General features: G+C 30.5%; 1 protein-coding gene across 2 annotated transcripts in view; it reads right to left on the bottom strand.

Annotated features, from left to right (window-relative positions):
• Positions 1-24654: 24654 nt before the first annotated feature.
• stnB (stoned B) overlaps positions 24655-25207 on the bottom strand; it is a 24492-nt gene continuing 23939 nt past the window's right edge. For both annotated transcript variants that reach the window (XM_075300840.1, XM_075300841.1), the window contains 2 exons: positions 24984-25194; positions 24655-24911 (listed from right to left, as the gene is read on the bottom strand). In XM_075300840.1, coding sequence (XP_075156955.1) covers positions 24773-24911; positions 24984-25194 — 350 coding nt within the window. In that variant the 3' untranslated portion in view covers positions 24655-24772. The remainder of the gene's footprint in view (positions 24912-24983; positions 25195-25207) is intronic.

Below are 25207 nucleotides of genomic sequence, written 5' to 3'. Positions count from 1 at the left end.
ATAAATGCTCTTTTCTACAAATGCATTAAAATTTCTCTCGCTTCATATGTCGCATATCTTTTTATTTTATAATAACATTGTGTTTCATTCCAGGGCGTTAACCGATTTCAATTTTAATTCTAGAGATTTTGTAGAAGTACAAAAAATTGTCTCCATTATAAGTATTTGTATCTGGAAATGCAAACCTTTATATAGCTCCCAGCAAATTTGAAGTAGTTGAGATGGTAACACAAATGTTGGTCTACATAGTGGTGAAGGGTATAATATAGTCGGCCCTGCCCGACTTTAGACTTTACTTACTTGTTTTTTTTTTTTTTTTTTTTAACATATTCACATAAAAACTCACACATCTACTCCAGCTAGAAATTACACATAAACTAAAATTAAATTAAATTTTGCCTTTGGTAAAACAAAAAATAAATGATATTTCAAACCGTTGATTATTTTGGTAAAATCCTTCACTCATTCATTTGTCATTCCTTCATTCATCTAAACATCCCCTTTATCAAAATCCCTTGCGTCCCCTTTATCAAAATATCCATCTATGTCATTTTTCAAATTACATATATACTTAATTTAATTACATTTAATTTTCCAACAGACAGGAAACAAATGGAAAAACATAAACAGGAAATATATTAAATACTTTACAGTATTAAATGCAAAATCCTCTGGCTTCTCGTTCTCGTTTCCACAAAGCTCTCTTGCTTTTTGCCGAAAATCCAAAAGCATATTCCACGCACAACGTGTCATTTTGTATGCATCCAGAGTAGAGTGGAGTGAATGAGGTGGTAACTGGTATTCGAGAGTACACTAATGCTGCGAAGACCACATAATAACCTCCGGACAAAAGTGCTTCAGGAAGACTACCGACCAACCGACCTACCGACCTCACATAATGTTAAAACATAAATGTACATTTATTTTAAAAGTCGAAAAACACAAATCCAATGCTAAATCCCTTTCAAATCCTTACTCTGCATACGCATAATATTCTTTTAAACATTCATGTTCTCAATTTCCAGGACTCTGGCTTTTAGTGGAGGGGGCAGGATAAGTACCAAATACAGTCACATGCTCGTATTTTGTATCATATATAACAGGGATTTTAGACATGATTGTGGAATGACGAGATATATAGAAACAAGAAAAGGAAAGAAAAATGCGATGAGTCCCCCGTGACCCCACGGTTACCACACGAGCAAAAAACAATCTACCACACTTTGGATCAAATTTTACCATGAAACTACCAAACAAATAATCTTATTTTGTCAAATATTTATTACTTTAGAAAATGTTGTCAAAATTGTATTTCTATAGAAAATTTTGTCAAAATTTTATTTCTATAGAAAATTTTGTCAAAATTTTATTTCAATAGAAAATTTTGTCAACATTTTATAACTATAGAAAATGTTGTCAAAATTTTACTTCTATAGAAAATGTTGTCAAAATTTTATATCCATAGAAAACTTTGTCAATATTTTATTTCTATAGAAAATATTCTAAAAATTTTTTTTCCATTTTCTCTTTCTATAGAATAATTTGTCAAAACTTTACTTTTGACAAATTATTTTTTGACAAAACAAGATTTTGTCAAAATTTTATTTCTATAGAAAATTTTGTCAAAATGTTATTTCCAAAGATATTTGAGTCAAACCTTTATTTATTTTATTACTATAGAAAATGTTGTCAAAACTGTATTTCTATAGAAAATTTTGTCAAATTTTTATTTCTATAGAAAATTTTTTGCAAAATTTTATTTCTATAGAAAATTTTGTCAAAATTTTATTTCCATAGAAAATTTTGTCAACATTTTATAACTTTAGCAAATGCTGTTAAAATTTTACTTCTATAGAAAATGTTGTAAAAATTTTGTATCTATAGAAAACTTTGTCAAAATTTTATTTCTATAGAAAATGTTCTAAAAATTTTATTTCCATTTTCTCTTTCTATAGAATAATTTGCCTAAACTTTTAAACAAGATTTTGTCAAAATTTTATTTCTATAGACAATTTTATCAAAATTTTATTTCTATAGACAATTTTCTCAAAATTTTATTTCTATAGAAAAATTTATCAAAATTTTACTTATTTATTTTTATAGAAAATTTTGTCTAAATTTTATTTCTATAAACATTCTGTCAAAACTTAATTTCTATACAAAAAAGTTTGTCAAAATTTTATTTCTATTGAAAATTTTATTTTTATAGAAAAATTTAACAAATTTTATTTCTATAGAGAATTTAATCAAAATTTTATTTCTATTCAAAAAAAATTGTCAAAATTTTATTTCTATTGAAAATTTTGTGAAAATTTTATCAAAACTTTTTTTCTATAGAAAATTTTATCAAAATTTTATTTCTATAGAAAATTTTGTCAAAACTTTATTTCTATAGAAAATTTTGTCAAAATTTTATGTCTATAGAAAATTTTGTCAAAATTGTATTTCTATAGAAAATTTTGTCAAAATTTTATTTCTATAGGAATTTTTTTCAAAATTTTATTTCTATAGAAAATGTTGTCAAAATTTTATATCCATAGAAAATTTTTTCAAAATTTTATTTCTGTAGAAAACTTTGTCAAAATGTTATTTCTATACAAAAAAGTTTGTCAAAATTTTAATTCTATTGAAAATTTTGTGAAAATTTTATTTTTAAAGAAAAATTTGTTAAAATTTTAGTTCTATAGAAAATGTTGTCAAAACTTTATTTCTATAGAAATTTTTTTCAAGATTTTATTTCTATAGAAAATTTTGTCAAAATTTTATTTCTATAGAAAATGTTGTCAAAATTTTATATCTATAGAAAATTTTTTAAAATTTTATTTGTGTAGAAAACTTTATCAAAATTTTATTCCTATAGAAAAATTTATCAAAATTTTATTTCTATAGAAAATTTTGTCAAAACTTTATTTCTATCAAAAATTTTCGCAAAATTTTATTTCTATAGAAAATTTTTGCAAAATTTTATTTCTATAGAAAATTTTCGCAAAATTTTATTTCTATAGAAAATTTTGTCAAAATTTTATTTCTATAGAAAATTTTCGCAAAATTTTATTTCTATAGAAAATTTTTGCAAAATTTTATTTCTATAGAAATTTTTTGCAAAATTTTATTTCTATAGAAATTTTGTATTTCTATAGATATTTTTGTCAAAACTTTATTTCTATAGAAAATGTTTCCATATTCCAGTTTATCGCAGCATTTATAATGTCCAGGATGTATACTTTGACTACGTCCATGTCTATCCTACAGTGTATATTTCACCGTCAATGGCAAACTCGTGTTAAAATGATCGATACGATACTTTCCATACTTTTTGACCTGAAGTGGAACTGGTCCATATAAACCAGGGAATAATCGTGTACCGATCCTGGGATTGATCCATTTCCCGTAGAAATACTCCACGTAAACCAACTGTGAGTAACGGTCTTTAGTAGAACTTTATTGGCAATCCATGGTGAAGGTTACATAAGATTCGGCCTGACCGAACGCTCTACTGCATATACTCGTATATACAGAAAAAAAGAGATGTTTTGTCAGTAACGAAATTTAAGACAAACATTTCTTTTTACCGTACATAATATTCTTTTAAAGCAAACAAACCTGATTACAGACCATTGTTAAATCACTTGTCATAAAATTCGACATATTTGCTAAGAAAGAAATAACTTTGTAGGAAAAGAAAATTTCGGTTGTGTAAAATTTCGTTCCGGAGGAATATATATTTTTTTTGTTAAGTGTACTGTTGTGTGTGTTTTATTATACCCTCCATCATAGGATGGGGGTATATTAACTTTGTCATTCCGTTTGTAACACATCGAAATATTGCTCTAAGACCCCATAAAGTATATATATTCTGGGTCGTGGTGAAATTCTGAGTCGATCTAAGCATGTCCGTCCGTCCGTCTGTTGAAATCACGCTAACTTCCGAACGAAACAAGCTATCGACTTGAAACTTGGCACAAGTAGTTGCTATCGATGTAGGTCGGATGGTATTGAAAATGGGCCATATCGGTCCACTTTTACGTATAGCCCCCATATAAAGGGACCCTCAGATTTGGCTTGTGGAGCCTCTAAAAGAAGCATATTTCATCCGATCCGGCTGAAATTTGGTACAAGGTGTTAGTATATTGTCTCTAACAACCATGCAAAAATTGGTCCACATCAGTCCATAATTATATATAGCCCCCATATAAACCGATCCGCAGATTTGGCTTGCGGAGCCTCAAAGAGAAGAAAATTTCATCCGATCCGGCTGAAATTTGGTACATGATGTTGGTATATGGTCTCTAACAACCCTGCAAATATTGGTCCATATCGGTCCTTAATTATATATAGCCCCCATATAAACCGATCCCCAGATTTGGCTTGCGGAGACTGAAAGAGAAGCATATTTCATCCGATCCGGCTGAAATTTGGTACAAGGTGTTAGTATATCGTCTCCAACAACCATGCAAAAATTGGTCCACATCGGTCCATAATTATATATAGCCCCCATATAAACCGATCCCCAGATTTGGCTTGCGGAGACTGAAAGAGAAGCATATTTCATCCGATCCGGCTGAAATTTGGTACAAGGTGTTAGTATATCGTCTCCAACAACCATGCAAAAATTGGTCCACATCGGTCCATAATTATATATAGCCCCCATATAAACCGATCCGCAGATTTGGCTTGCGGAGCCTCAAAGAGAAGAAAATTTCATCCGATCCGGCTGAAATTTGGTACATGATGTTGGTATATGGTCTCTAACAACCATGCAAAAATTGGTCCATATCGGTCCTTAATTATATATAGCCCCCATATAAACAGATCCCCAGATTTGGCTTGTGGAGCCTCTAAGAGAAGCATAATTCATCCGATCCGGCTGAAATTTGGTACATGGTGTTGGTATATGGTCTCTAACAACTATGCAAAAATTGGTCCACATCGGTTCATAATTATATATAGCCCCCATATAAACCGATCCCCAGATTTGGCTTGCGGAGACTAAAAGAGAAGCAAATTTCATCCGATCCGGCTGAAATTTGGTATATGGTGTTGGTATATAGTTTCTAACAACCATGCAAAAATTGGTTCACATTGGCCCATAATTATATATAGACCCCATATAAGCCGATCTCCAGATTTGGGTTGCGGAGCCTCAAAGAGAAGCAAATTTCATCCGATCCGCCTGAAATTTGGTACATGATATTGGTATATGGTCTCTACAACCATGCAAAAATTGGTCCACATCGGTTCATAATTATATATAGCCCCCATATAAACCGATCCCCAGATTTGGCTTGCGAAGTATCCAAGAGAAGCAAATTTCATCCAATCCGGTTGTAATTTGGAACATGGTGTTAGTATATGATCTTTAACAACCGTGCCAGAATTGGTTCATATCGGTCCATAATTATATATAGCCCCCATATAAAACATTCTCCATATTTGACCTCCGGAGCCTCTTGGAGGAGCAAAATTCATCTGATCCGGTTCAAATTAGGCACGTGGTGTTAGTATATGGTCGCTAACAATCATACCAAAATTGGTCCAATCACACAAAAATTGGTCCATATCGGTTCATAATCATGGTTGCCACTCGAGCCAAAAATAATCTACCAAGATTTTATTTCTATAGAAAATTTTGTCAAAAGTTTATTTCTATAGAAAATTTTGTTAAAATTTTATTTCTGTAGAAATTTTTGTCAAAATTTTCTTTCTATAGCAAATTTTGTCAAAATTTTTATTTCTGTAGAAAATTTTGTGAAAATTTTATTTCTATAGAAAATTTTGTTAAAATTTTATTTCTGTAGAAAATTTTGTCAAAATTTTATGTCTATTTTGTCAAACTGAATTTTATACGTATTAGATCGATCTTTTTTGATTTAATATATACCACGTATGGACTTACATACAATTTAGAAGATGGTGTTAGGAGGTTTTAAGAGGTAAGGTTTAAGTAATTCGATTGTGGATGGCAGTGTTTGGAAGAAGTTTCTACGCAATCCATGGTGGAGGGTACATAAGCTTCGGCCTGGCCGAACTTACGTCCGTATATACTTGTTTTTTTTTTTTCTATTCTCTTCTTAAATTAATTTTCCCCTTGTTTTTATCCAAAACTCAAATTTCCGTCACACCTATCTGAACCAAACATTTCAAATTTAATTTTTTTTTACAAAAAACCAACCTTTATTATAACATACATGTGGTTGCAATGAGACTGTTACAAGGAATACAAAATTTCCGTAGCATTCGATATGAAATGGATATTTTGTTGGGAGAGGGGGAATGGGAGGTTGGCGTAAATGATGATGCTTCCATTTAGTGATAGTAGAACCTGATGAAGACAATTTTCAAATCTGCAGCATATAAAAAGGTTTTTCGCAAGCAAATGAAAAAATAAAACCACCAAAGCTATTCTTACATTTATACGAAAACCAAATACAAATTTTATCATATTTTCTTTACCCCCACCACAAAAAAAAAAACGAGAAACTGACAAAAAATTCCAGTATAATGGCAATGGGGTCTCGTTCAGGATATTATCGTCAGCAACAGAAACAATAAATTGCCAGTACTAAAACAGGAGCTAAACTCAAATTTTTCATTTCAATGGACATTGTAAGGCTATGCTTAGAAAGAGGTCTTTATGGATATTGGAGTTTTCTTAACCTCATATAGGAAATATATGTCATGGTATAGGATGCCGTATATTCTTATGCAATTGAAGTGTGCAAGTTTAACATGTCTACGCCAAAGTTTATACAATTTATCATTGAAGTTTAAACTTGGTAATATCTACATACATAAAAAATAAAACAAACAAAAAATCCAAGTGCAAAAATAATCTTTATAAGGACATTGTGTTTCTTTGGCATTTAAATTTCAATACAAATAAAACTATTCTATGGATATCTATGGAAAATGAAATTTAAAAACTTGGAAATGTTGGTAAATTCAGAATTTTATCTGTCAAAAGGTTTCCCTTTTATATTTCGTGATTGGGCCACCATAGGTTAGGTTAGGTTAGGTCGCCACCATAGTATTGCTATCTACCAACTAACAGTTCTATAGTAAAGTTTCACATGTTTGAGAACGTTTTGACCTACAAGCGTTATTTGTGTTGTTTACAGCAACTTAATCTCTCAGAAAATAGAATTAAATCGTCAACATTTTCGTGCGATTCATTTTCATAATTTTAGACATGAATTAACTCAACAACAGTGAATCGATCAATTTAATTAATTTTTTGGCGATGAAACTCCTTCAAGGACCAGTGTAGTTCACTCTAAGACGAATTTCGTGAAGGTCGACCAAAATCCGTTGTTGTTCTGAAAACCATTAATGATGGGCGCCAACTAATATTACAAGATCGCTATCATGAAATTAAGGGAAAACCCAACTATATGCGTAAAGATAAATTGTAAATATATAAGACACAAACCAGACAGATTTAACCGCGCACCGAATGGGTTAATTGAGTTATGTTAAGGCGACCAAAAACTGCATGGACGAAAAAGACTGTTTTTCATATGTTTGGGTGTAAAAATTATATGTTTTGCAATCAAAATTTTTAACACAATATTTTTAAGTGCAAGCATATAATGTTTATAAACTAGCATAACATGTTTGGGACATAAAATGTTTCTAAATATAATATGCTTGGATGCAAACATATATTAACTTAGAAATAGCATATAAGCATACATCTGTTTAAAAAGAGAGACCTAGAGAGTATGCTGCAAGTAAAATAATGGAAGTAATCAATTGGCGCCTTAAAAATATATCCACACAAAGAAAATTTCATTCAAATTTTTTACTACCAGTGTATGTCCTAAGGTGAAACATAATATGTTTGAACAATACAAACGAAGCAAAATGTGTTTAGGGTATATGTTACAGAAGCGATTTTTATACCCTGCGCCACACTGTGGAACAGGGTATTATAAGTTAGTGCATATGTTTGTAACACTCAGAAGAAGACGAGATAGACATATGGTGTCTTTGGCAATAATGCTCAGGGTGGGTCCCTGAGTCGATATAACCATGTCCGTCTGTCCGTCTGTCCGTCCGTCCTTCCGTCAGTCTGTGAACACATTTTTGTGATCAAAGTCTAGGTCGCAATTTAATTCCAATCGCCTTCAAATTTGACACATGTTCCTAATTTGGGTCAGAATAGAACCCTATTGATTTTGGAAGAAATCGGTTCAGATTTAGATATAGCTCCCGTATATATCTTTCGCCAGATATGCACTAATATGGACCCAGCAGCCAGAGTTTTATACCGATTTGCTTGAAATTTTGTACACACATAACACTTAGTCGTATAGCCAAGTTCGCAAAATTTGATTGAAATCGGTTGAGATTGAGATATAGCTCCCATATATATCTTTCGCCCGATATGGACTTATATGGCCCCAGAAGCCAGATTTTTGGCCAAATTTGGTTGAAATTTTGCACTAGGAGTACAATTGGTAGTATAGTCAAGTGTGTAAAATTTGATTGAAATCGGTTCAGATTTAGATATAGCTCCCATATATATCTTTCGCCCGATATGGACTAATATGGTCCTAAAAGCCAGAGTTTTGGCCCAATTTGGTTGAAATTTTGCTCTTGGAGTACAATTAGTAATATAGTCATATGTGCCAAATTTGATTGAAATCGGTTCAGATTTAGATATAGCTTCCATATATATTTTTCGCCCGATATGGACTAATACGGTCCCATAAGCCAAAGTTTTGGCCCAATTTGGTTGAAATTTTGCACTAGGAGTACAATTAGTAATATATTCATGTGTGCCAAATTTGATTGAAATCGGTTCAGATTTAGATATAGCTCCCATATATATGTTTTTCTGATTTCGACAAAAATGGTCAAAATACCAACATTTCCCTTGTAAAATCGCCACTGCTTAGACGAAAAGTTGTAAAAGTGACTCTTATTTTCCTAAACTTCTAATACATATATATCGAGCGATAAATCATAAATAAACTTTTGCGAAGTTTCCTTAAGATTGCTTCAGATTTAAATGTTTACCATATTTTTTTAGTAACATTGTGTTCCACCACCACCCTAGTGCATTAGCCGACTTAAATTTTGAGTCTATAGATTTGGTAGAAGTCTATCAAATTCTGTCCAGATCGAGTGATATTTAAATGTATGTATATTTGCCCCCAACACATTTGACGGATGTGATATGTTATCGAAAATTTAGATCTACAAAGTGGTGCAGGGTATAATATAGTCGGCCCTGCCCGACTTTAGACTTTCCTTACTTGTTATATCCTGCGCCACACTGTGGAACAGGGTATTATAAGTTAGTGCATATGTTTGTAACACCCAGAAGGAGACGAGATAGACACATAGCAATAATGCTCAGGGTGGGTCCCTGAGTCGATATCACCATGTCCGTCTGTCCGTCTGTCCGTCCGTCCGTCTGTCCGTCTGTCTGTGAACACATTTTTGTGATCAAAGTCTAGGTCGCAATATAAGTCCAATCGCCTTCAAATTTGGCACATGTTCCTAATTTGGGTCAGAATAGAACCCTATTGATTTTGGAAGAAATCGGTTCAGATTTAGATATAGCTCTCATATATATCTTTCGCCCGATATGCACCAATATGGACCCAGAAGCCAGAGTTTTATACCGATTTGCTTGAAATTTTGTACAAACATAACACTTAGTCGTATAGTCAAGTGTGCAAAATTTGATTGAAATCGGTTCAGATTTAGATATAGCTCCCATATATATCTTAAGCCCGATATAGACTAATATGGTCCTGAAAGCCAGAGTTTTGGCCCAATTTGGTTGAAATTTTGCACAGGGGGTAGATTTAGCATTGTTGCTATGCGTGCCAAATTTGGTTAAAATCGCTTCCGATTTAGATATAGCTCCCATATATATCTTTCGCCCGATATGCACTTATATGGACCCAGAAGCCAGAGTTTTATCCCGATTAGCTTGAAATTTTGCACAAGGAGTACAATTAGTAGTATAATCATGTGTGCCAAATTTGATTGAAATCGGTTCAGATTTAGATATAGCTCCCATATATATGTTTTTCTGATTTCGACAAAAATGGTCAAAATACCAAAATTTTCCTTGTTAAATCGCCACTGCTTAGTCGAAAAGTTGTAAAAATGACTCTAATTTTCCTAAACTTCTAATACATATATATCGAGCGATAAATCATAAATAAAGTTTTGCGAAGTTTCCTTAAAATTGCTTCAGATTCAAATGTTTTCCATATTTTTTTAGCCGACTTAAATTTTGAGTCTATAGATTTTGTAAAAGTCTATCAAATTCTGTCCAATTCGAGTGATATTTAAATGTATGTATTTGGGAAAAATACATATGGTATCGAAAATTTAGATCTACAAAGTGGTGCAGGGTATAATATAGTCGGCCCCGCCCGACTTTAGACTTTCCTTACTTGTTTTTTACTAAAATTGTGTTCCACCCTAGTGCATTAGCCAACTTAAATTTTGAGTCTATAGATTTTGTAAAAGTCTATCAAATTCTGTCCACATCGAGTGATAGTTAAATGTATGTATTTGGGACAAACCTTTATATATAGCACCCAACACATTTGACGGATGTGATATGGTATCGAAAATGTAGATTTACAAAGTGGTGCAGGGTATAATATATTCGGCCCCGCCCGACTTTAGACTTTCCTTACTTGTTTTTTACTAAAATTGTGTTCCACCCTGGTGCATTAGCCAACTTAAATTTTTATTACTCACGCACGAACTACTTTTAAAGACTCACGTTCACACACGATTCATGACAATTTACGTGATTCACGACAAATTCACGAGACTCACGATATTTTCCAAATGGAAATCAGCAAAGGTAACAAAATTCAAAAATAGAATACATTTCGAGAGATATAAATTAATTTCAGTTAACATACGATTGTGAATTAAATCGTGATTATTTTCGTGAGCGTGATTTTGCAGAGATTTTATTCACGCACATTCACGAACCGATTTTATTTCTAACGCACGACATATTTATTTTAGTCCCATTCACGCACATTCACGAGAGTTGCTTTGGATTTTGTTCATGACTCACGTGATTCACGCGTGAATCACACGAGTCACGAGAATTTCGTGTCACGCGCACACCTCTAGTCACATAGATCAAAAACACAATAACAATTGTGATATTGTAGAAATAAAACCGCACTAATGGACCTTAATTTTTATAAAATCGGGTCACTGGGCAAACCTGCCCAGGATATTTTGCTATCAGGGGAAAGGCCGTGACAAATACTTTCTGGCTATTTGGTCGCTATAATCGAAACCAATTCAGAAAATTGTATGTATTTTGCTCTTCAAATATGATTGTGACAATCATGTTTCTTCTCTGCGTGTGGTAATGAAAAGTAGATTTACAACGACAATTGCAAGTGAAACAAATCATATGATTACCCTGTCATGTCTCAACCTCGGCACAATATTTGGGAAGGCACTGTCATATATTGCAAACTCTGTAAAAACTTATTTGATAACACTCAAATGGGAAGTCCACTTCATTTGGATCTATTCGCCGATTGATTTAAAAGACGAGTCGTTTTTTTATTGCGATATTCGTTGTTGTCTGAAAGATGTGAAAAAGTAGTGGTTATTTTTTTCGGAATAAATTGTAACATATTCTAAAAATCCTTCATTGGCATATATAACCCCAAAATAAAGGAAAACTCTAAAATATATTTCATCAATTAACTATTTATTTGTAATAATCATCATAATATTCATGTTTTTTTTCAGTTTTTATTTAGGTTTGCTTTTTTTAATGTTATATTGTATGTAATATGTATAGTATGTATATTGTTTTTTTTTTCATTTTTTTAAATGTTTTTTTATTTTTTATTTTTATCTTATTATTTCATAAATACTATGTATAACATATGTTTTCAGTTTTGTCAGTTTTATTTTGTTCAAAATTTTTCTTTTTAAATAATTCACTTAAATATTTGCTTTGCCATCATACATTATGCCGAATAAACTTAAAACATAAATTATTGAAATTTTAATAATAGTACAGTAGGTTAGGTTATTTTTCATTTCTTTATTAGGTTATTATTTATGTTTTTTATCTGTAAAGGATGTTTATGATGACTTTTCTGTAAATGGTTTTATTTTTTTGTAGTTTAGATTTTTTACATAATTTAAGTTATTCATATTACTTGCTTGTGATATTGCATTTAGTTGACAGATATTAGATTGATTTGCTTTTTTTGTGTTCCTTTGTTTTGCTATGGAATTTTGGGTAAAAATTTTTAAGATTGTTTGTTAATTTTTATTTTTATTTTGTCTAGAACAGCTTTATTGTTATGAGTGGAGAGAAAGTCTTTAGCATATTGTTTTTTTTTTTTTTTTTTTGGGTTTTAGTTTTCTGGGTTTTTTTTATTTTGTGATATAATGCATAACGTTATACTTAAATTCGTTTTACAATAAATAACATTTAAAATAATATACAATAATATTTAATAGTAATATTATTTTTCTAACGTTTTTTTTTCATTTTAACAAATTATTTTTAATTAATTTATATATATATATGTATATGGTTTGGTTTAGTTTAATATGTATGTAATTGTGAATAATGATTATTAGTTGGTGAATATAATATTTTATTTAAATTCAATCAAAAATACATTCACATCAAATATTTATTAAATACTGACTGATTTTACACATGTCAATGATTAGTTGAACAAAATTGTTTATATAAAAAGACATTCGAAGAGATTTTTAAGAATTAGTGATTTGAAAGTATTTATGCTTGAATCTGATGGTGGTATTATTGTTTTGCATAATTTGCTATATTAATAACATTTTAATTTATATGTACGATTTGCTTGTACACACAGATACAAGTATTGCTATATTTTAGATCGGTTTAGATGTGGATTGCTGGTAAATATGATGAAATTTTCAAAATAAAACTGAACTAAAACTAATAAAATTTTCAAATATATAATATCATTAATTTTGAATTTTTTTTCAGAATTGTTAAGATCTAGTTGACTTTAGTCAAACAAAATTTTCTTGCATGTGGCGACACCATGTTTTGGGTTGAATCGCTTAACTATAAGGACAAAACGTCTTCATTGAATAGCTAATAGTCTTTCGGGCAAAGAGTAATCCTTGCGAAAAATGCGTCTTTTAGGCTGAGAAAAATTCGCATTCGTATTTTAAGGACATGAAATCTTTGGCCTCATGACAATATTTTTTTCAGTGTGAGCACGAAAATTAATATTTATTACATAGACAAAAATATCACCAAAATATTTCCAATAAAAAAGTTAATTGAATGTGAAAACATTTTCAATTAAAAAAAACATTGATACAATTAACTTTTTATCAAAGTACACTGAAAAAAACAGCATGCCCGGTTCCAAAGATTTTGTCTTTACTTCAAAAATTTTGATATTGATTCCGAGCCAAAGAAGCGGAGAGTACAAATAAGGATACTTTTAAGACACAATTCTCTTTTAAATTTGGGTTTTGTGTACTTGCTTCTAGGAAGCAAATTTTAATTGTTCGTGTTTTCAGCTTTTTGTCTTTATATGCTATCAAAGTCCTTTAAAAACGACAACTTTATTTTGCAAATTCAGACTCGACTTCCAGTATGTTTCAAGTAAAAAACTTCTTTAAAATAACGGGTTGAAAAACAAGTCCTATATTTGAACGATTTTTTGCTTTGTAGTCAAGATGCAAAAAGACAACAGATTTAAAGACAACTTCATTAAGTTTAAAGAATTTTTCGGAATTATTAAAGTCAAGTTGACCTTAGCCCAAAATTTTTTTCTTTTATGTTATGATGCCAACTTTTAAGTCAAATTACTTAATTATAAGGACAATACAACTTCATTGAAAAGTTTATCGAATTTTGGACAAGGAAAAAAACTTTATATTAGAGAAATGCGTCTTCTATGTTAAGCAAAATTTGCATTCGTATTTTAAAGACATGAATTCTTTGACTTCACGACAATATTTTTTTCAGTGTAAGCACGAAAATTAATATTTATTACACAGAAAAAAATATCACCAAAATATTTCCAATAAAAAAGTTTATTGAATCTGAAAACATTTTCAATTAAAAAAATAATTGATACAATTAACTTTTTAATCAAACTAGAAACATTAACACCCATTTTCATAAAGCTCCGTTAGTGTTCCGTTAACTAACCAACTTTTAAACCGTATTATGGACGAAGCTATCATCTTGTCTTTATATTCCATAGGCCTGTTAGGAACTTAACTGACGAAAATTTTTCAGTTAAAATTAACCGGAGAGAAGATATTTGCAATTTACTTTCTGTTAACTGACAGTTAAATCCTAACGGAGCTACATGACAATGGCCCTACGTCAATTAGATTATTGACTGATAAATTTTAAATTTTTAATTAAAAAATTTCTTGAAACAATCTCCATTTTAATCAAACTGGGAAGTTAATTAAAAAATTATCGATTTTTTTATTTTTAAATAAACAAAAATTAATTGATGCAATCAATTTTTTAATCAAAATAAAAGAACAAAGTCAATTAAGAATTATTAAACAATTAATTGTTCCAATTAACATTTTTATTAAAAAATGTAATCGTTGTCTTTGGCAAAACTCAATTAATTGTTTAACTGATTTAATTAAACAGATAATTGAAAATTGGATTGAAGTTTAACTAAATAATTGATTAAATCTATTAAACAACTGATAAAGTTTTCCTATCGAAATTAAATAAATGTTTAATTAAATAAATTAAAAAAATGAATTGAATTTTTCAAATCAAACCATTAATTTTTTTAATCACATATTTTTGTATGCCCAATTGTGATTGCTACTATCAATTATGCGATTGAAAATTTTTTTTAGTTAAAAAATTAATTGTATCAATTAATTTCGTGATTGAATCAAAACACATTTTTTATACCCACCACCATAGATAGAATGGTGACGGGGGTATAATAAGTTGGTCATTCCGTTTGTAACACATCGAAATATCGATTTCCGACTATATAAAATATATATATTCTTGATCAGGGAGAAATTCTAAGATGATATAACGATGTCCGTCTGTCTGTCCGTCTGTCTGTTGTAATCACGCTACAGTCTTCAATAATGAAGCAATCGTGCTGAAATTTTGCACAAACTCGTCTTTTGTCTGCAGGCAGGTCAAGTTCGAAGATGGGCTATATCGGTCCAGGTTTTTATATAGTCCCCATATAAACCGACCTCCCGATTTGGGGTCTTGGGCTTGTAGAAATCATAGTTTTTATCCAATTTGCCTGAAATTTGAAATGACCAAAAAAAGGTGTGACCATAAAGAGGTGTGCCAAAAATGGTGAGTATCGGTCCATGTTTTGGTATAGCCCCCATATAGACCGATCTCCCGATTTTATTTCTTGGGCTTATAGAAACCGCAATTTTTATTCAATTTACCTGAAATTGGAAATCTAGAGATATTGTAGGACCACAAATACCTGTGTCATATAGACAGATCTCCCGATTTTATTTCTTTGGCTTATAGAAACCGCAGGTTTTATCCAATTTTCCTGAAATTGGAAATCGAGAGGTACTTTAGAACGGTAAAGATGTGTGCCAAAAATGGTGAGCATCGGTCCATGTTTTGGTATGGTCCCCATATAAACCGACCTCCCGATTTGGGGTCTTGGGCTTATAAAAACCGTAGTTTTTATCAAATTTGCCTGAAATTGAAAATCTTGAGGACCATCAAAAGGTGTGCCGAAAATGGTCGGTATCGTTCCATGTTTTGGTATAGCCCCCATATAGACCGATCTCCCGATTTTACATCTTGGGTTTATAGAATCCCTAGTTTATATACAATTTGCCTGAAATTGGAAATTTATAGGTATTTCAGGACCATAAAGATGTGTGCCACAAATGGTGAGTATCGGTCCATGTTTTGGTATAGACTCCATATAGACCGATATCCCGATTTTACTTCTTGGGCTTCTAGAAACCGTAGTTTTTATCCGATTTGCCTGAAATTGTAAATATTCTGGTATTTTAGACCTGTATTTTAGGCATGTAATTGGAAATCTAGAGGTATTTTCGGGTGCCGAAAACGGTGAGTATCGGTCCATGTATAGCCCCCATAAGAACGATCTCCCGATTTAACTCCTTGGGTTTCTAGAAACCGTAGTTTTTATCCGATTTGCCTGAAATTGTAAATATTCTGGTATTTTAGGCTCACAAAAACGTGTATTGGATTAAGTTTTTATCGGTCCATTTGTTAATACCTCCATATAGACTGACTTCACTTCTTGAGGGTATAGAAGGCGCACTGATCATGAAAATTGCTTGAAACTCAATGTAAAATTTCCAGATTTTACTTCTCGTGTGAAAATCTAAAGATTTAAGATTTCAAATCAAGACGATATTTTATAATTTTCTTGCACACTTACAGAGATGTTAACGATTCCTCTAAAACTCAAACAAAAATGGTTCTTATAAATCCAGAATCTGATATAGTTCTCATAGGTGAAATCTTTAAATTTATCTTCGGGAAGTGTCCTCAAGTCCTCAAGCCCTCCTGAAATTTCAAAGGAAATCCTAATATTTGGTTCATGGTTGTGGGTATTTACGATTCGGGCCGGCCGAACTTACTGCTGTATATACTTGTTGTGTGTACTAACGGCGTTAACACCTGTTCTTACCGTCTGATCCTTCGAAACTCATCCTTCTATAATAAACACAAGATATGTTAGCTTACCCGATATTTCAGACTCATTTAGAATATTCAGTCCATTGTGATACCACTGTGATGAACTTATCTCTTATCACTGAGTACTGCCCGATTCTGTGTTAAGCTCAATGACAAGGACCTCCTTTTTATAGCCGAGTCCAAATGGCGTTCCACATTGCAGTCAAACCACTTAGTGAAGCTTTCAAACACTCAAAAATATCACCAGCGTTCCTGAGGTGAGATAATCCACGGCTGAAAAACTTTTTGTCGAAACTGGGTTCGAGCCCACAACCCTGTATATGCAAGGCGGTCATGTTAACCATTGCACCACGATGGCTCCCAAAAACCAAAACAGAAGATAAATATCCAAATATAAAAAAAAAACATTTGCTCCATTCTTATAAATATAATACATTTCAGTATTTTTAGGAAAAATCTTCATACGCGAATAATATCGTTTGGAAAGTAAAAAAAATATTTCATAAACATTCTTCACACTAATTGGATACATGTTTGAATGTACGATTAATATTAGTTATGAGATATATGTATATAATTATGTAGAAAATGTTATACCTCCATATAATAGTCTTAACTTTTCTATTTTAATTTAAATAATAATGACTAGATTGAACTCGTTAATCTTTGGTTTTGATGTGGACTACAAATTTTTCGTTCACAAACAAAAATGACTCAAGTCCACAACATTTAATAGGGTTACATTTTTTTGTATACAAATTTCAATTAAATAAATACAATGTGCTTATATTTTGCTACAGTGATCTATTGCATTTCCTTGTTTAGTTTAAAAGAAAAATTAGCCCGTTAACATTAAAATATGTAAATGTATATACTTGTTTTGCTCGTTGATAAAATATTTAAATTTCCTATTTGGTGAATATTTTTTTTACTAGAAGAAGTCTCTCAGCAATATTTGAAAATTTGTCCTGTATAAAATGAAATTGTATAAAAAAAATGTTATGACTTATCACGGGCCATTTTATTAATTAACGAAGGCTGTATGTATATCTCTTTTGCTATTGTTATCCTTTTCTAGTATGTCACATATCTTTGGTTATTATATGTCCTTGTGTACATATATCCTGGCTTAGATGTATTTTGTGTATGTGTGTATGAGTATGTGGCATTTGGTTGATAGTAAATTAAGCAAATGTGTATATATCTTTGGTTTCCTTCACATACATAAATCTCTAAATAATGTTATTGTCAACTAAGTATGTAAATTTTATGTATAAATATTTTATTTAATGTTTAGTATTTATTTTTTTTTTAGATTTTTTTATGATAGTATCAACTTTTAAAGAGTTAAATATAATGTTAAATATGAATATAATCAATCAGTTCTGAATTTTCTTTTAAATTTATGAGAAAATCGTGAAATGTCTTATAATTATAAAAAATAGTAATTTGCTCTCAAACAAATTTCTTTTTATCGCTATGAATTTTCCTTAAAAAAATCGATAGAAAATTTCCCTTAATTCACAATTTTTTAAGGACTTTTTTCACGTATGTGTATCTAAAATAAAATTGTATATTATAGTGAGAGATGCAGTCAAAGTTATCGAAGAAGGCTATTGGAAAATTGAGCTACACGCAAAGAAAAAAACCGTTTGGAAAACGTGTACCGAAAACGTTTTTCTTTTGTTAGAGTTTTTTGAATTGCTTCGAAAAATATACACTTTTAAAAAAATTCGTTTGTTACAAAATTTTTATTTTTTCAATAAAAAAAGTTATTTTTGAACCAAAAACACAGTCCATTTCGTTTATCTCAAACACTGTTCTTTTCTGACGTTAGGTCTTTAATAAGACACATTTTAAAGTTCATCAAATTTAATATAGTAGAATGTAATGTTGAACATTTTTTCGGAAACTTCCGACCATATATGGAATATATATAAAAGAAAAAAACTTTGGTCGAAGCAGGGATCGAACCCACGACCCTGGCATGCAAGTCGGACGTAGCAACCACTGCTCCACGGTGCCCAACTAAATGTATTTTTCTGTTAAATAAGCTTTGTTTAATATAACTTATATGGATAACTTATATGGATAATTGTCTATTGATGACAATAACGGCTACATAGCTCAGTGGATAGTGTGTTGGTTTACAAATTCCATGGTCCGCGGTTCGATTCTCCGTCCAGGTGAAAGGTAAAAAAACAATTTAAAAATTTATAAAATCGTATAATTTCTTCTACATTGTTTATATTACAGAAAAAGGTGCTAAGAACTAAAAAACTTCGTGGAAGTGAGAAAGATGTGAAGGAAAATGCAATTAGCCCAAAAAAAAATTTTTTTTGAGTTAGTCTTTATGAAATTATTTCTACATTCAGGAAAAGAATAAACGTTTATCACAAAAAGTATATACCTTTCCAAATATACTTCGTTTCAACGAAAAGCAAATGAGAAACGAACTTTGTTTGTCTAAAATTTCGTTTGGGAGGAAAGAATTATTTTTTTGCGTGTATACCAGGTTTGGCTCCATTTTTTTTTTTAATTCTCCTCTTCTATGGCTCACAATCAATGCCAAAATCATTGGTCCAAAGACACAATTTTTTAAACGTTCAAACTTTTTTCAGTGTAATATCTAATTATATTCAAAAATTTTAAATATTATAAAATATTATAATAAGAGAATTTTCTAGTAAAATAAGGCCCAAAAATAAAACGAAATAAAGCCCCAAAACAAGTGTACGGAAAAATTGGCAATTTTGTCTACATCGAGGTCTAATTTATGGTGAAATCAATGATCAAAATATAAAGGATGACCACTCACAAATATTTAGTTTATTGCATAATTCCTGGTGCTAGCTAAATTTGAAGCCCAAATCCATCGAAGAAATTTGTAATTTCATAGTAATGAGAGATATTGAGATTTTTTCCTGTTATCTTAAAGGATTTATATTTGGGGTCTTATTTCACGTTATGACTTTATTTTACAATGCAATATTTTTTTGATTTATTTCAGGCTTTATTAATTTTTTGGTGTCTTGTTTCCTCGGAACTTTATATTCTGAGCCATTTGACACATCCCCCAGACTTACGCTTGCAGTGTAATGCTGTAGATCTAAATACCATTTGGCTTTTGTCAATTAAAAAAAATCAATTAAAAAATTAATTGTTCCCATTACAAAAATATATATGATACAATAAATGTTTGTAATTGATTTTTGTTTCAATTAAAACAAGTAAGTAAAGTCTAAAGTCCGGCGGTGCCGACTATATTATACCCTTCACCATTATGTAGACCAAAATTTGTATTACCATCTGAAAGCTATATAAAACACGCTAACTATGACCAAATCGGAAATAAAAATATATATGGCAGCTATATCTAAATCTGAACCGATTTTTTTCCAAAACCAATAGCGATTGTCTCTGTCCCAAGAAACGGTCCTATGCCAAATTTGAGGACGATCGGACTTAAATTGCGAGCCGTATTTTGTGCACAAAATTACATATACAGACAGGCGGACGGACAGACAGACAGACGGACATCGCTAAATCGACTCAGAATTTAATTCTAAGCCGATCGGTATACTACAAGATGGGTCTATGGCCACTATTTCTTGGCGTTACATACATATGCACAAACTTATTATACCCTGTACCACAGTAGTGGTGAAGGGTATAAATATGGGAAATATAAAGCTAGAGCAATTTTGATGCAATTGTACAAAATAGCATTTATGATTTATCGGGCGATACATATGTATTCGAGATATAGGACAATTAGAGTAATATTTACAATTTTTGCTACTCAGCAGTGGCGATTTTACAAGCATATTGGTTAAATCTCGCCAAGATATGTGGTCAATTGTGGGTTGTGATATATTATTTGGGCAATTCGGGCGATATTTCCACAAGTCCGAGGTTTATTGAAAATTCGACCATTCTGTGAAAAGTTTGGCATTACAGTGTGTAGGATATGACTACGATATGGGGAAATCATCACAGAATTTTGTGTAAAATTTGGGTATTTTGCCCATATTAGATCAAGATGACACACTTAAATAGCATATTAAATGTATTCTCTGTGGAATCTATCGAATCAATTGGAGGAAACTCCAATTGAAAATGGGTCCAAAATATGAAACATTCTACCATATTTCCCCTACTCTGGCGTACATATATATATATGGGAGCTATATCTAAATATAAACCGATTTTGACCCAATTTGACAGGCATAGTTAGAATAATAATCCTGCTATCTCAGCAAAAAACATAAATGGGAGAATAATTTTAGCCTCCGTGGTCATATGGGTGTAAATCGGCTGAAAGATATATATGGGAGCTATTCAACCAAAATTAGCACGCTTAACGATACTACTCATACGTACTCCTTGTGCAAAATTTGAAGCAAATCATGGCAAACCTCTTGCTTTTGAGGCCATATGAGTCGAAATCGGACGAAAGGTATATATGGGAGCTATATCTAAATCTGAACCGATTTTAACCAAATTTAGCACACTGAATTATACTCTTAAACGTAAGTCAAAATCGGACAAAAAATATATATGGAAGCTATATCTAAATCTTAACCGATTTCAACGAAATTTGGTACACTTAATGATACTATTAAATGTATTCCTTGTGCAAAATTTGAAGCGAATCAAGGCAAAACTCTGGTTTTTGAGGCCATATAAGTTCAAATCGAACGAAAGCTATATATGAGAGCTATATCTAAATCTGAACCGATTTGGCGGATATTTTGCACATCTTACGAAAGCCCCAAAATATTTAGCTGGCCGAAATTTTGAGAAAATACGTCAATTATGACCAGATCGGTGATAAATATGTATGGCAGCTATATCTAAATCTGAACCGATGTTTTCCAAAATCAATAGCGATTGTCTTTGAGCCAATGTAAAACTCTGTGCCAAATTTGAGGACGATCGGACTTAAACTGCGACCTGTACTTTGCACACAAAATTACATATACAGACAGACAGACGGACATCGCTATATCGACTCTGAATTTAATTCTAAAACGATCGGTATACTAAACGATGGGTCCCAGACTTTTCCTTCTTGGCGTTACATACAAATGCACAAACTTATTATACCCTGTACCACAGTAGTGGTGAAGGGTATAAAAATGTTGGACCAATTAAATTTTTAATTGAATATTTTTTAACATTCAATTAAAATTTTAATTAGAAAATGTTTGGTGATAATTTTTTTCTGTGTAGTTGACGTCCGAAATTGAAGTAATAATTAATATTGTTTAACATTTTAGGCTTTATTATTTTTTTTTCTTGTGTCTTATTTAATCAGAGCTTTTTATTCTGAGTCATTTAACACATCCCCCAGACTTTCGCTTGCAGTACTATGCTGTAGATCGAAATACCATTTGATTTTTGTCTTCAATCACAGAAATGTTAGAGTCAATCACTAAAGACAATTAAACAATTAATTGTTCCAATATATTTTTGTAATTGATTTTTGTTTTAATTTAAAAACAAAAAAATGTTGGACCAATTAAATTTTAATTTAATATTATTTTAACATTCAATTAACATTTTAATTGGAAAAATTTTGGTGATATATTTTTCTTTTTATACCCACCACCACCAAAGAATGGTGACGGGTATAAGTTGGGCTATATCGGTCCAGGTTTTGATATAGTCCCCATATAAATCGACCTCACGATTTTGGGTCTTGGGCTTATAGAAATCGTAGTTTTTATCCAATTTGCCTGAGGAATTTTATGACCATAAAGAGGCATGCCAAAAATAGTTAGAATCGGTCCATGTTTTAGTATAGCCCCTATATAGACCGATCTCCCGATTTTACTTCTTGGACTTATAGAAGCCGTAGTTTTTATTCAATGTTCCTGTAATTGGAAATCTAGATGTATTGGAGTACAACAAATACACGTGCCAAAAATTCTGAGTATCGGTCCATATTTTGGTATAGCCCCCATATAGACCGATCTCCTGATATTATTACTTAGGCTTATAGAAACCGCAGTTTTTATCCAATTTACCTAAAATTGGAAATCGTAAAGAGGTATGCCAAAAATGGTGAGCATCGGTCCAAGTTTTGGTATGGTCCCCATATAAACCGACCTTCCGATTTGGGGTTGGCCGCTATCTATATACAGCAAAGAAAGAATCGAAAAAAGCATTGATGTTTAAATGCACTTCTCATAGATGATTGAATATTTGCAAGTCAGAAATTTTTTATATGATCTTAGTTATTTTTTCTAATATAAACCAAATTCTGTCGTTTTGAAATTGAAATTTTTGAAAAATATTGAATCTGAGCGATTATATGTGATATTTAACAAAATATATCCGTTTTTTTTTTGTGTACTTAAATAAATACCTGTTTTGTAATTAACATTTCCAAATTTTCTTCTCTCCTTTCAATTTAAAACTAATAATATGCAATGATTTTCAATATGTTGAAAAAATGAATTTTTTGCCTTAAGGTGGGTACTATGTGTGGTTTTAATAACAGAAAGCAGCTTTTTAGCACTTTTCTAAATCAATTAATTTTTAAAAAGATAAAATTGCATGCAAATAATGCCATAAAAATTATCCGTCCAAGTTTTGGCAAGATTTCATCAAACTACAATCGTCATCAAAAATCGATAAAATATTTTTTGTTTTATCTACAGTCATGATATTAATTTTTGATAAAAATACATTTTTAAAGAAATTTGCTCAATCAGATTCTATCAATTAGCAACGACAATTAAAAGAATAATTGACGTAATTAATTTGTGTGTGTGTGTGTTTTTTTTTAATTTTTGATTCAACAAAATTTTTAATTGAATATTTTTTGGTACAATAAGTACATAAAAATAATAATAAAAGTAAAAAGTTTTTTTCGCAGTTCACTTTTTTTTGTAATTTTTATTGTTTTTGTATTAATTACAACATTTCAATTAAATTTTTAGTTGAACATTTTTTAAAATTCAATGAAAATTTTTATTACAAACATTTTTTTTGGTATATATTTTTTTTTTAATTTTCATTTAAAATTTTGTCCAATTCAGTTTTGTAATTTTGATTATTTTCAATTACAACATTTTTTATGTCAACTAAATATCTAATTGAATATTTTTCAAAATTAAAATTTTAATTGGAAAAATTTTCGTGATATTTTATTGGTATAAAATCACAATGGACTGAATAGTATAAGTGAATCTTAATCGGGCTGCCACTTTAACCTATTGGTATAAAAAATGCATTGAATTAATTAATTTAATTAAAAGTTTTTCAATATTCTATTAAAATACTAATTGGCAAAATTTTATTTTTTTTTAGTTTTTGTCGCAATTCATTTTTGTGATTCTTTTTTCTTTGTATTTATTGCAAAATTTGTTAAGTCAATTAAATTTTTAATTAAATATTTTTCAAAATTCAATTAAAATTTTCATTGGAAAAATTTTGGTGATAAAATTTTTGATATATATTTTTGCACCTTTCATTAAAAGTTGTTCAAAATTCAATTAAAATATTAATTGGAAAATTTATAGTGATATTTATTCTGTGTATATGTAGTTTTCACATTTACACATTTAATTTAAAGTTTTGGTTGAAACACCAAACATAGTACCCACCTTTAGAAAGGAAGTTTTAGATAAGGAGAATTATTTTTTTTTTAATTGTTTTATTTTATAATCATTTTGAACATTTAACAATTAGTTTTTTATACTTTTTTTTTTACTTTTGGAACTTTAGTTTGTTTAATTTAATATAAGCTTATTTTATAAATATCGATTAGCATTTGTTGTTTTGTATATATATGCGCTATATGAATATATTACGTTATTGATTAATGAGTTCATTTTATTGATTTATTTGGTTTCTTTATCATGAGTATATATCTGTGAGTTGGTGATTGAGGATATTTTGGATTTTTTTTTTAACAAAAATAAGAGAATTTCCTTTGATAAGCAACAAAATACTGAATGTCTTTTTCTTTTCTTTTTGGAATTTATTTATTTCGTTTTTGTGTTGGTTTCTTTTTTTAGGTTTGTTTTTCAATCTAATTCGCTATGATTATTATTAACTTTTTCACATTACCTAAATTTAATTCGAATCTGAATCTGAATCGCTTGGTGGCGGTACAGGCGAGGCTGCAGCTTTTGGTGCTGGCTCTTCTCGTATGGGTCTTGTAGCAGCTAAATAGGCATTTGTTGATTCTCCATGTGTGGTTTCAATGCCAACCCTGAAAATTTAAAAAAAAAATATATACAAATTTTATCCACCCCGAAAAAACATAAATTTTGTATTAACTTACTTATATTCATGTCGAGCCAAATATCTTACGTATTTCTCTGGTGGCTCATCTGAATCGGACTCTTGGACACTTACGGATCTTATGGTAGTGTGTGATACTTGTGTCGCTGGCATAGTGAACTCCACAAAGGCGTATGGTGCTAATTCGCTGGGTATTTGATCGTATGATGTTAAGGCCATGCGACATACCAATTGATGTGTTGTATAAGCACCTAAAATGATTTA

The sequence above is a fragment of the Haematobia irritans genome, chromosome 3, assembly GCF_050003625.1.
Source record: "Haematobia irritans isolate KBUSLIRL chromosome 3, ASM5000362v1, whole genome shotgun sequence".
Taxonomy (NCBI): Eukaryota; Metazoa; Arthropoda; class Insecta; order Diptera; family Muscidae; genus Haematobia; species Haematobia irritans.
This window is presented reverse-complemented; position numbering and strand designations above follow the sequence as displayed.